We start from the raw sequence: 13,628 nt of genomic DNA on the forward strand, positions 1-13,628 counted from the left end.
AACTAAGGCGTAGAGCTAGAATTAGGCGCCTTAATGTAGTAATTTTGTCTCTAAACTTTAGATGTAACTATTGTTCTCCAGCAGTATGTACACACTATTAAGGGTTTGGGGACTGATATTAAAATCCCAACGCCTCTTTTTGTAATTACATTTTTGCATTAGTGGAACGGCTGTCTCTTAATAGACCAACATTTAAGTTTAAAATTGTGAGGTATTTTAAATGACAATGCCATTTATTTATCGGTTTTCAAAACCAACACAAATAAAAAGTTTGCCATTTACAATGCCAAAAGCTCTAACTTTTCCGAAGGCGAGACCGTTGCATTGTAAATGCTTGTTTTACATTGTTTTCCAAAAATTGTTCAGTTCACCTTCTTAAGCAGCCAAACCCATATACAGCATCGCCAGTACAACCACACTGGAAAGCAAGCAACACGTTAGACTCAAATGGTACCAGACATGCAAACAATTAGTGTATCTAAAAATATTTATTGAACTTCGCTTAAAATGTACAAGCATTCCAGATGCTATCCCATACAGTAATCATGATATACATCTTAAATAAATTAATTATAAAAGCATTTAATTGGACAGTTACAGGCATACAACAAATATAAAAACGAGATTACATCCTTCTGTCACGTTCAACATGTAAAATAACATACCATGGTTATTAAAGCTAAAATTCAGCAGGATTCATTCATGACAGAAAGATAAAGGAAAATAACCATGTGAACCGGCAAGAACATGAAGGGGGCTCACTACCACTTTGTCAAATAGGTGGTTTCAAGCAATGTAAAATGTGGCATTGCAAAGCAGCTCGATATCCAGCACTCACAAGTCAGACGTGCAGGATTAATCTGTGGCAGAACACTTAAGACACGATAAGAAACAAAGGGTTCTGCAGAGACAGTATATGCAATACCGCCTCGCCCAAGAGAAATCAACAGAGCAGCACATGCTACACTGCTTTTCTACCAATTGCATTCTCTCTTCAGAGGGGGCCAGTAAAGACCATGGAAACAGAAGCAAACTGGGTCATATCGGACTCACGTCTCTAACAAGGAATTAAAGGATGGTAGGCCACTTTGTGCTTGCAGGCTCCTCCACAAGCCACAACAGGTCAAGCGATTCTAAGATGAGCACACATTCTGTAGATAGCGTGCAGTCAATCAAGAACTCAATATAAAGAGACAGGGCCAAAGCCAGATCGCAGTCAGAGGCAGGAGGACAGGGAACATTTTGTAAGTAAACAGATATTGCATTTTAACGTCGAGGACAACTGAATCCACTGAAAGACATCTATCTACCCGAGAGTATAAGGAACATTTAGAAAGACTAAAGTCAACATCCATTCCTCAGAAAACGAAATAGAGAGTAAAAGCGGTTAAGAAGGCAGCTGATTTTCACCGAGAGCCGTGATTTCGGTGGATCAAGGATTGTATTTTCAGTTTAGGCAGTCCTAGAGCAAGATTTTCACACTGAGGGGTTTACACTTGCCCAACATTGTCCGATCAGGAGTGCACAGCCTGTATCAACAGTTTTGACACGGAGTGAAAAACAACAAGTATACCTTAATTTGATATAGGACGCAATCCCAAAGCAATTAGTCACTCCCCACCCCAGCAGGAAAATAAATAAGCTTTAACTTTAGTGAAGATCCATTTCATAAAAATTAGTGATAAAAATATTTTTGTAGAGTAATAAAAACAAAGGAAAAAATAAGGTGCCGTCCGTGGTTTGTGCAAGGATATACAACTGTGTAAAGACATGGTTTGTGCTTGAATTAACCTGTAATCTGTATGAAAAACGCACACTATTCGTAGCAATAAACGTGGAAATAGTGATTCCATCACATGTGTAAAACTATTTCCCATACCCAAGTGAAACGTAAATGTATTTGCAAGTTTAAAGGTCAAGTTTAAATTACAGGTTAATAGGCGATACACCCGCTGACCAGAAAAATGAAAGGGACTGATTGATGAATGTGAGATTACCAATTGTGCAAAACACAAGAAAAGGTCATTTTATAATCATACTTGTAAGCAGTGTCAACAATTCTTGCTACAAATGTAAACTTTCAAAATGTTAAATATCCTATAAAATCCACTGCCTTGATCACGCTCTGAAAAGGATCTCTGTAGTCCCAGTAACACTGACTAAACAGATAAACGACCTAATGAAGATCTTCCCGAGAATACCCAGGAAGACTGGGTATAGGCATTTCAAGTGGGTACATTGGGATTCAATCACAGGAGAGCCACTCTGTTTGGGCGAGGGTGGTCAGCTAAAAGTCAGGGCCACAAAACTAACAAATAAAATTCGACAAATGCAAACAAAGATAAGCTACAATTACATAAAACTAAGTCTGCTTTATACATTGATCAGATATCCTTAGTCCATACAATTGACCCTTTCAAGACATTACTTAAAACAAAGTAACAAAAATACAAAGAAAATCGGCAGTCTTCATTAATGGAGCTTCATGCTGGCTGCTCTGCATGGTAACGGTCGGCCACAATTAAACCATCACTTTCCTGTTTCCTGCAACAAAAAGAGGAAATGGTACAAATAAGAATCAGAGCGTCACTCCACCAGATTGCAGCTAAAATAAAAACACGATTTTACAATTAACCACACTTTCAATACCGGAAGAAAAAAATGCGGCAAAAGATCATTCACGCACTTGAATAAACAAATCTCAATCTTAAAGTCTATCCCAAATGACGTCAGTACTTTAGCCTGGTTAACTTAAAGCTCAAAACCTCTACAGTACACTGCTCGATAACCCAGGTTCCTACGACTAACACGCGCACGTCCGATAACTTGCCTGTCAGATTCCATTAGCCAGCCATTGCGGGTGACAGTACAATACCTTTCAAGTACGCACATCTGTTTATTTCCTATTTCAAAGCAGTTGCCTTCGGGCCCTCACATCATGCACCAGTCTATGCTATTAACCGATATTAGGACAGTGACAGAGTATAAAACGGGGGTAATTTGTGGCCAGCTTGTTGGCCTCTGCTCCATTGCAGTCTACCAAGCAAATATTCACCGGAAAGGAATTATTTGAAACAATAGTGGCTTCAACCTTTGAAACTTCCTTTATTGGATTTACTCACAATTCTCTCAGTAGACTCCTAGAATGCATGCTCTTTTAAAAATCTAAGCATCCAGCAAATGATTATTGCTGTAAACACCAACCATGCCAGACGATAAAAACAATGGATTTGATTTCTTTAGCTTAACATAGCTGAAATACATTCGTCTACATTTGCAGCAGCAGTCGAGGGTAAAAAAAAAAAAATCTTGCCAACCCATGACAAAATTACAACCTCACCTTCTTTTAGAGGTGTCTTAGGAACTACATTTTCCTTGCTTTCGTATTGGAAAGACTTTGAGAGGTCCAACCGTCTTCCGCCCTGTGCAGCTGGTTTTTCTTTTGACAGCTGACAACGCAACTTTGCCACCTCCTGCATGAGAGAAAATCAACACCACAAATTGAGAAATCATTTGTATGGTGTTTTAAGCAACTATTTGCATGGAATTGCATTTAAAAACAAGCATTGGCATAGCCAATAGATCTTGCTTTTGGGAACTAAAGTATTTCGTTATGCAGCACAATATCCTTGGTGCAACATCACCTGATGCATGGCTAAACACTTATAAGGTCCCAAAGGCAAGACCTGTTGGCTATGCCACTGCTTGTTACATATGTTTCACAATAACTTATCACAACGCTGAGGAGCACTAAAAATCCAAATGTCCTTCGAGGCCTTATACATGAGAAGTAGGCGCTAGGCAACTGCACCTAGCAGAACATGTGCACATATTTCAATAGCAAATCATGCCATGCGTGTTGCATGACTCCGTAATGTGCATAGGTCTGCATGCATTCATTAGCATTAATGCACAAGTTACTTACCTTCGGTAATGATATATCTATAAGAAACATTAGTTAGGGTTAGATTCCTTACCTTAGAATATCCCCAGGCGTCAGACTGGATCCAGAAAGTTTGTCAGCAGTACCCCTGCGCGTAGCTAGGCTTGTCTGCGGCTCCGCGTCAGTCATCGGCATCGTCGTGATCACTGGGATGACGGAGTACTTAGACGCTGCCCGCACGCGGATGTCAGTTCTGTACATAGCTTTCCGTGCCAGGAACGCAGAGCCATGATAGAAACCGACACTGGTGCCATTTTTATTTTATTTATTTTTGAATTTGTAGGGCGCAACAGCTACCCAAAAAGGGTTTCCCAGCGCCAGGACAGGGACAGAGCAGGAAAGTAAGAGTGAAAAGAAAATTACTGATTGAATAACTAGGTCTTCAGGGAACTGCAGAAATGGAAATAGTTCGATTCTTTGCGGATGGCAGGAGGGAGAGCATTCCAGAGAGTAGGACCAAGATAGGAAAAAGAGCGGCAGCCCATCCTAGCAAGTTTGAATCTGGGCACCACAAAATTATCTAAGGAAACTGAACGGAGATGGAGAGTAGGAACATATGGGCAGGCCAAAGAGGGCAGGCCAAAAAGCGGCTTCCTGAGAAAAGCTGCCACAGGAGCCAGTACTTTTGTAAAGATCAGCGGTGCAAATCGGAGACCAAAAGGCAGTACTCTGAACTGAAAATTGCTCTTGCCTACTGTAAATCGAAGATATTGCCTGTGAGCTGGATGAATGGGCACATGGAAGTAAGCATCCTCCAAATCTAGGGTTGCCATGTAGTCCCCTGGATTGAGAAGGCGTAGGATGTCCTGAAGAGTGACCATCCTGAAGGACAACTTGATGAGATAAGTGTTGAGCTGCCGTAGATCTAAAATCGGACGCCACTTCTCCTTTGTTTTCCGAACCAGGAAGAACCTGGAATAGAACCCTTTCCCCTTTTGGGAGAGAGGTACAGGCTCTATTGCCCCCTTGGTGAAGAGTTGGTGGGCCTCGAGACGAAGGAGCCTTAGATGTTTGGGTGTAATGGCGTCTGGAGCTCTCTTTGGAGGAAGATCGTGGAACTCCAACGTGTGTCCTTCCTTGATAATGTTCAGGACCCACTGGTCTGTTATGACCTTCCAGCTGTTTATTTATTTATTTTTAACATTTGTTAAGCGCGAACAATTGCCCGCAGGCGTCTCGGCGCTGTACATTTGTTTGCTGTCCTGTGCTACTCTGTTAAATTATTAGAGACTAAATAACCAAGTTTTCAGTTTCTTCCTGAAAGAGATGAGGGTTGGGCAGGATCTTATAGATTGCGGGAGAGTGTTCCACAGCTTTGGGGCAGTGACCAGGAAGCGTCGGTCTCCCCAGTTGACCAGCTTGGTCCGAGGTACCACCAAATCATTCTGTGTTGTTGAACGAAGTGTTCGCGGGGGGGCGTAAGGAACGAGGTGGTCTCTGAAAAATTGGGGTGCTTGATGATGTAGCGATTTGTAGACAATACATAATGTTTTAAATTTAATTCTGTTCCTAACAGGGAGCCAGTGAAAACTTCTCAAGGTCTCGGCTATTGGCTTGAATCTGGGAGTATCTGAAAGGAGTCTGGCTGCAGCATTTTGGATTGTTTGCATTTTCTTGATGACCCTAACTTGGGCATTGGAGAACAGTCCATTACAGTAATCCAATGCTGATAGGACCAGAGAACTGACCAGAGTTTTGCCTACATTTTTTGGAAGGAAAGGGAGAATCTTCCTTATCAAGCGTAGTTTAAAAAATGCTGTGCTGGCCGTTTGATTGGCATGGGCCATGAAATTTAATTGGTCGTCGAAAATGACGCCCAGATTTCTCACTTTTGTGGCTGGTTTTGGCAAGGTTCCAAATGATGAAGGCCACCATGTTGGGGACCAGTTGGGACTGAGATGGCCAAAAGTGACCACCTCCGTTTTCTCGGAGTTTAGTTTCAAACAGTTTGCTGACATCCAATGTCCGATGGCCAGCATACCGGTTTTGAAACTTTCTGCTACTGTTTCCCCATCATGTCTAACTGCCAGGATCAGCTGGGTGTCATCAGCATATGAGGTGAGGTTCATCCCGTGCGCTTTGATGGTTTTTGCGAGGTCCGACACAGATATTGAAAAGTGTCGGACTAAGGGATGAACCTTGTGGTACCCCACATGGCAGTGTTAACTCTGCGGACTTGAATTGACCCAGAGTGACGGCCTGGGTTCTCTCCGCCAGAAACTATGCTAAAAGATTTTTAGCTAGGCCTTGCACGCCCATCCTTACGACACGGTCGACCAGAATCTTATGGTCAACCGTGTCGAAGGCGGCCGACAAATCCAGAAGCACCAGTAGTGCTGCACCACCTTGGTCTCTAATTAATCGATCTCATCTGTTGAGGCAATGGGCAATTCTGCCCCCCACTGGTGTTAACAAGGGTACAGGAACAGTCAAAATAGCCACCTGGCCGCTATTGTCTCTTGGTATTATCCCTCCTCTGCTGCCCCGGACGTCCTCTCGGCGGCTGACGAGAGAAAGACCCCCCTCTGAATATTGGGGTTTGTATGACTGGCCAGGTTGAGAGTTGGAAGATTAGCGGTGCTGATTCCCGCCTCTGTAAGAGGAGAAACCTCTTCCTCTAGCTCCCCTCAAGGGCACTTTCCAATATTTTAAGGTTCCCAAGGACTTGGCCGTATCTGTATCTTTCTTTATGCCTTGTAGGGCGTCATCCACGTGTTTACCAAATAAACATCTCTCCATCATAGGGTAGATCCAGAATTTTGTTTCGTACTTCCTGTCGAAACCACGTGGCTCGCAACCAGCCCTGGCGTCTTAAAACTGCCGAGCCGGCTAGAGCCCGGAAAGCCGTAGTTGCTATATCCATAGCGCAGTCTATTACCTCAGAAGAGGCACGCTCTCCTTCCATCAAGATCTTTCGGACCTCGTCCTTAGACCCATTCTGAAGTTCTTCCACAAACGGGGAGAGGTCATATCACATCTGGCGATCATATCTCCCCAGAATTGCCAAAGCATTAGCCGCCCTAACGAGGAGACTGGCCATCGCGGAGAATCTTTTTCCAACATTGTCCAGACGCCTCCCCTCTTTATCAGGTGGCGTCGTTAGCGGTGTGGACGGATTCTTCGATTTAGTCTGTTCGGCCTGGGAGATAACCGAGTCCGGTTTTGGTTGACCTAGAAGACATGCCGGGCTGCCCTCGGGGCCCCTTATATTTTTTCTCCAGTCTGGGAAGTACTGGGAGGACCGTGGCTGGATTTTGAATAGCTTTTAAGCCTTCTGACCAAACATGTTCAATGAAGGGGATTGAACGAACTGACTTCCGCAATGGTTCTTCGAAGTCATACAAAAAACATTCAGATTGAACTGAGGTAACTGGAAGACCAAATCTCTTGGATGCTCGTTCAATTAAGTTGTGAAAACCTCCGATATCTGCTGGTGGAGAGATTGCGGTATCGGGTCCTGTGACGTCTGGATCTTGACGGCTATCCTGGTTCCAGGCCACATCCTGATCTTGGTCAGGGTCCCCTCGCTGATCCACATCTGATGAGGCAGTATCATCATCAGTATCATCTTGAACTGCAACCACCTCTTGTGGACGTTCCACGGGCGCTGGATCTTGTCCTCTTGAAGGCAAAGGGGTGTCTGCCAATGATTGAGAGAACTGAGGTGGAGGTGAAGGAGGACTTACTTGTTGAACCTCCTGTTGGGCAGGAAATCGCCTCCGATAGTCCTGCAACATTAATTGTAGATCCGAGATGAGGATGGCATCGCTACCATGTCCTGCTGGGACTGACGTGGAGGTTTCTGTGAATGAACCTGCATGCGAGGCCTCTCCTGTTGGTCATAATAGTCTTATGAAGAAAGGGTCGTTGCTCTATTTCACCTTCTTCAAAACTGACCTCCTGTAATTTGACGTTTAAGTCAGATGGGCTATAAGCCGGCCCATATGCACTATCAGTCTTGTCTTCAGAGTCCTCAACAAGCAGTAAGGTAGGAGGCAACTGCGAGACTCTCCGTGGAGATGTCATCTCTGGTGTGATTTGTCTCTTTCTATGTGAAATTGCAGGTTTTCCAGTCGTCGACGGAATAGTCGAACTCGTAGCCAGGATCATGGTCACCGGCGTCGTCGCACAAGTTACTACTTGTGTAACGATATATCTGTAAGAGACATTAGTTAGTATTAGATTCCTTACCTTAGAATATCACCAGGCGTCAGACTGGATCCGGAAATTTTTGCGTAGCAGTACCCTTGCGCGTCGGTAGGCGTCGTCTGCGGCTCCGCGTCAGTCGTCGGCGTCGTCATGGGCGCCGTGATGACGTCGGAGTACTTAGACGCCGCCTCCACGGGCTGACGTCAGTTCTTAGACACAGCTTTTCCGCACCAGAAACGCAGAGCCATGTTAAAAACCAACACTGGTGCCATTGAACTAGGGCCTTGAAAGGGGGTAACCCTAACCCTAGATATTGGTTCGCAGAACGGGGAGGATGGGTGGGTCGGTAATTAATCTAATACTAACTAATGTCTTACAGATATATCGTTACACAAGTAGTAACTTGTGCATCTGAAAGAGACACGTTAGTATTAGATTCCTTACCTTAGAATAGATACCCCAGCAATACCAACCCCGGTGGTGGGTCTGCGAACCAATAATCACAAAAGAAAGTCCTGGAGGACGGAACAGCCAAAGAAGCCATCCCTCCAGACTTGGCTGTCCAGGCAGTAGTGTCTTGCAAACGTGTGCAGCGATGCCCACGTAGCTGCCTGACAGATGTCTTGTAAGGGCACTCCCCTGCCCAGGGCAGTGGTAGTCGCTGTGGCTCGGGTGGAATGAGCCCGCAATCCAACAGGGGGCTCCTTCTTAGCCAAGGAGTAACATGCCTGGATGCACAAGATGATCCACCGGGAAATGGTCCGCTTGTGTACCGCTTTCCCCTTCTTAGCGCCCACGTAACCAACAAAGAGTTGGTCATCCACCCGGAACTGGCGTGCGCGATCCAAGTAGAATGAGAGTGCACGTTTTGGGTCCAGACGGTGGAGCCGCTCTTCCTCTTTAGAGGGATGCGGTGGCGGTAAGAAGGTTGGCAAGGTGATAGAGTGCCCGATGTGGAAGGCCGTGACAACCTTGGGCAGGAAAGAAGGCTTAGTACGCAACACCACTTTGTCCGGATGGACAGAAAGGAAAGGTGGAGTACAAGAAAGGGCCTGGAGCTCACTCACTCACCTGGCAGAGGTGATGGCAACCAAGAAAGCAGTCTTCAGAGTAAGAAGGCGAAGAGGACAGTTGTGAAGTGGCTCAAAGGGAGCGCACATCAGAAACGTAATAACCAGGTTCAAGTCACACTGAGGCATTACAAACGGAACAGGAGGGAATGTGTGTGTGATGCCTTTTAGAAATCTATTTACAATAGGGGACTTGAACAAAGAAGGTTGATCAGGCAGCCTTAGAAAGGCTGAAAGGGCAGAAAGGTAGCCCTTGATAGTGCCCAGAGCAGAGCCCTGCTGGGCAAGTGAAAGAAGGAAGAGAAGAACCTCAGAAAGAGGGGCAGCAAAAGGATCCACAGCCTTTGCTGTGCACCATGCCACAAATCTGTTCCACCTGCAGGCGTATACCGACTTTGTGGAGGGACGCCTGGCTGCCAGAATGACATTACAGACTTCAGGAGGCAAGTCAAATGGCCTCAACTGTTGCCGCTCAATCTCCAAGCATGGAGGTGGAGACTGGACAGGTTCGGGTGGAGGACCGTCCCCTGCTGCTGCGACAGAAGGTCCTCCACCCGACTGACATACTGAGTAGCTCTGGATACCAGTACCTTCGAGCCCAGTCCGGAGCCACAAGGATGACTTGGGCCCGGTCGCGCTTGATCTTCAGCACTCTGGGCAGAAGTGGTATAGGCGGAAAGGCGTACAGTAGACCGCAACTCCACTCGCGACGAAAAGCGTCTCCGAGCGAGTGCCGCCTTGGAAATTCCAATGCGCAGAACTGATGACAATGAGCGTTCTCTTCGGTGGCGAATAGATCTAACCAAGGCTCTCCCCATCGCTGAAAGAGGCCTTGCGCCACGTCCGAGTTCAGACGCCATTCGTGATCCATCATGCACCGACGGCTGAGCTCGTCCGCCCTGGCGTTCAGAGATCCTGCCAGGTGTTGAGCCACCAGGGTCACGCCCTGGCGTTCCAGCCACTGCCAGAGGCGCAGAGCCTCCTAGCAAAGGGTCCACGACCCTACCCCGCCCTGTTTGTTGCAGTACCACATGGTGGTGGTGTTGTCCGTGAACACCTGCACTACACTCCCCCGGACAGAGGGGAGGAATGCTTTCAGTGCTAGACGAATCGCCCGTAACTCCAACAAGTTGATGTGGAGCCGGGCCTCCGCCGGAGACCAGAGGCCTCTGATCTCCGCCTCTCCCATGCGGCCTCCCCAGCCCTGCAGAGACGCATCCGTCACAACTACGTGCTCCGATTGGGGCAGGGAGAGGCATCTGCCTCTGACCCAATCGCGGTCCGTAAGCCACCACTGCAGCTGTCTCGCAGTGCCCTCCGAGATCAGGACGTGGTCGGATAGGTTGCCCTGATGCTGGGCCCACTGAAACATCAGGTCCCACTGCAGAGCCCGCATCCGCCACCTGGCGGATGCACCAGTAGGATGCAGGAGGCCATCAGCCCCAGAAGCCGCAGTGTCAACCTGACCGAGACCCGGGATAACGGCTGAAAGATGGGAATCAGAGCCTGAATATCCCAGACCTGCTGTTCGGGAGGATAAACCCGAAACCGCGCCGAGTCGAGAACCGCTCCTATGAAAAGGAGCTTCTGAGAGGGGCACAGGTGTGACTTTGGCACATTGATGGAGAACCCCAGCCGGTGCAGGAGATCGGCTGTAGTCTGGAGGTGGCTGACTACTGTCTGGGACGAGCCCGCCTTCAACCAGTCGTCGAGGTAGGGGGAAGACTGAAACCCCTAACCGGCGCAGATGAGCTGCGACCACCGCCATCACTTTCGTGAACACCCGTGGGGCGCTTGTAAGGCCGAAGGGGAGCACACTATACTGAAAGTGCTTGTGGCCAACCGTGACTGCAGGTAGCGCCGGTGGGCCGGCAGGACGGGGTATGTGGAAATAAGCGTCCTGCAAGTCCAACGCTACCATCCAGTCTCCTGGGTCCAGGGCAGCTAGGACCTGAGCCAGTGTCAGCATCTTGAACTTCTCCTTCCGGAGGAAACCGTTGACGTTCCTTAGGTCTAAGATAGGGCGTAGGCCCCCCTTTGCCCTTCTTGGGTACCAGAAAGTAGTGGGAGTAGCAACCACACCCTACTTCTGGCCCAGGAACGCGCTCGATGGACCCCTTGGCCAAGAGGGCCGTAACTTCCTCCTGCAGAAGCCGCAAATGATCCCCCGATACACGGTGGTTCTGCGGTGGCATGGCTGGAGGAGTCGCCTCGAAGGGGAGGGAGTAGCCCCTTCGGACGATCTGCAGCACCCACCTGTCCGAAGTGACGGTGCGCCAGTGGAGGTGGTGATGGCGAACCCTGCCCCCCACTGGCGTCACACGGACTAGGAGGGTTTTGAGGCGGATGCTGTGGGGGAAGGTGTGGACTGACCTCGCCGTTGTCCCCGACCGCCGGGAAGGCGGTTCCCACGGCCACCACCGCGTTGGGTATTACCCTGTGGAGCGTGGCTGGCAGCACGTGTGGGTACACCCCTTCCGAAGCCACGAATGGAGTGAAAGGCAGCCGATTGCTGGCGCGGGGTCGAGAGGCCCAAGGACTTGGCCGTAGCCCTGGAGTCCTTAAAGCGCTCGAGCGCATGGTCTGCCTGGTCGCCAAAGAGGCGACGGCCATCAAACGGCATGTCTATCAAAGTGTTTCGGACATCGGCCGAAAAGTTGGCGTACCGCGTGCCATCGCTCTACCCAGTGAGTCGGTGGTATCCAGCCCACACCGTATAAAATATTTGGCTGCATCCCGGCCCTCCACAAGGGCTTGGCCGAGTTTGGCCCGTACCTCCAACGGACACTCTGGCAGCACTTCCGCAACCGTATCCCACAGGGAGTGGGTGTAGCGGCCCAAGAGGCATGCGGTGTTGGAAGACCGCAGTCCCAGACTAAGGGACGAGAAGATCTTTTTGCCGTACTGCTCGTACCTCTTGGATTCCCTGTCCGGCAGTGCCGACGGGAATGCGGTCTGGGAATTGGAGGCCTGGATGGCCAGGCTCTCGGGGGTAGGGTGGGTGGACAGGAAACATGGGTTGCCCGGGGCTGGGCGGTGGCGTCTGGCCACGTTCCTATCTACGGGCGAACCCGTAGCGGGCTTGGACCAAGTGCCCAGAAGAACGTCAGTCAAGGCCTCATTAAAGGGCAGCAGAGGCTCGGCCGAGCTTGACTGCGGTTTAAGGACCTCAGTGAGGAGATTAGTCCTCACGGCCGCAACGGGGAGCTCAAGGCCCAAGGCCTTGGCAGCCCTCATCAGCACCACACTGAAGGTTGCCCCCTCCTCCGAAGCCACGGTTGGAGGGAAGACAAAACCAGTGTCTGGAGAGGTGTCCAGGCCACTGGCCTCCCCAAGGTCTCCTGCCCAGTCTTCATGAGACTGACACTCAGGTCAGAGGGTCCTCAGACCCCTCTCAATCCCCTTCATCACCCATCTCCTGAAACTCCAGGTTCTCAACGAATGGGGCCTGTTCATAGAAGTGAAACTCCACAAACGACGTCTGGAGCGGCGCCCATCGGGGCCATCCCGACGTCGGAACAGGAACGAAGGGGGCTTCGGGGACGGCGCCGGCGACACCTGATGGTCCGACGCCGGGGAGGTCGTAAGGTTCACCGGCGACGATCCAGATCCCGAAGGTCTAGCGGGGTCCCGCGGCGCCGGGGCCGCTGTACCCTGCGGCGCCGGGCCCGCTAGAGGCCCCAGACGGATCCGCTAGGCCCGAAGGCGCCGCGGAGCCCGTCGGAGGAGAGTTTCCTCATGGTCATGAGGAAGCGCTCGATCTCCTCCGGCGTTGCGTTTAGCCCAGGGACCGGAAGGTGTGGAGCTCCGACGGAGCCGCGTGGGTGGTGTCACCCGAACCCCCCCCCTCCCCGGCCGCATCGCGCGAGCGTCCGGGGGAGTCCGCAGAGCGAGGACGCCTCTTGGACTTATTTGTGCTTCTTACCTGACGACGACTTCGACCCTGAGGAGTGCGGCCTACTCTTGGAACTGTGGTGGCTCCGAGCCCGCGACCTGTCCCTAGACCTCCCGTGGACCGAGACCTCTCCCGGCACGGGACCCACTGCCGGCGTTCGAGTCGCCTGCGGGACCCCTCCCGCCTGGCTTTTGAAGAGAGGGCCCGGCAGTCGGAGCAGGCCTTGTCGTCGTGGTCGACGCCTAGACAAGTTAGACACAGGTGGTGAGGATCCATGACCGACATCGTGCGGTCGCAATCCTCGCAGTGCTTAAAGCCAGGCATCCCTACGGCACCAATCGGAGTCGAAAGACTTCGAGAAACGATCAAAAATGATCCAAAAAGTTAGTAAAAAATGGACTAGCGTTACTGCTTTTTCCAGATCTGCGCCTGCTGGCGCGGAAAAAAAGAAGAACTGACGTCAGCACACGGAGGCGGCGTCTAAGTACTCCGAGGACGTCATCACGGCGCCCACGACAGACCCGGAGCCGCAGAAGACGCCTACCGACGCGCAAGGGTACTGCTACGCAAA

General features: G+C 49.8%; 1 protein-coding gene across 2 annotated transcripts in view; it reads right to left on the reverse strand.

Moving 5' to 3' along the window:
* Positions 1–469: 469 nt before the first annotated feature.
* Positions 470–13,628, reverse strand: part of HMMR (hyaluronan mediated motility receptor) — a 472,605-nt gene continuing 459,446 nt past the window's right edge. For both annotated transcript variants that reach the window (XM_078653402.1, XM_078653403.1), the window contains 2 exons: positions 3,341–3,473; positions 470–2,544 (listed from right to left, as the gene is read on the reverse strand). In XM_078653402.1, the coding sequence (XP_078509528.1) occupies positions 2,522–2,544; positions 3,341–3,473 (156 nt within the window). In that variant the 3' untranslated portion in view covers positions 470–2,521. The remainder of the gene's footprint in view (positions 2,545–3,340; positions 3,474–13,628) is intronic.

This window comes from Lissotriton helveticus, chromosome 7, assembly GCF_964261635.1.
Source record: "Lissotriton helveticus chromosome 7, aLisHel1.1, whole genome shotgun sequence".
Classification (NCBI taxonomy): domain Eukaryota; kingdom Metazoa; phylum Chordata; class Amphibia; order Caudata; family Salamandridae; genus Lissotriton; species Lissotriton helveticus.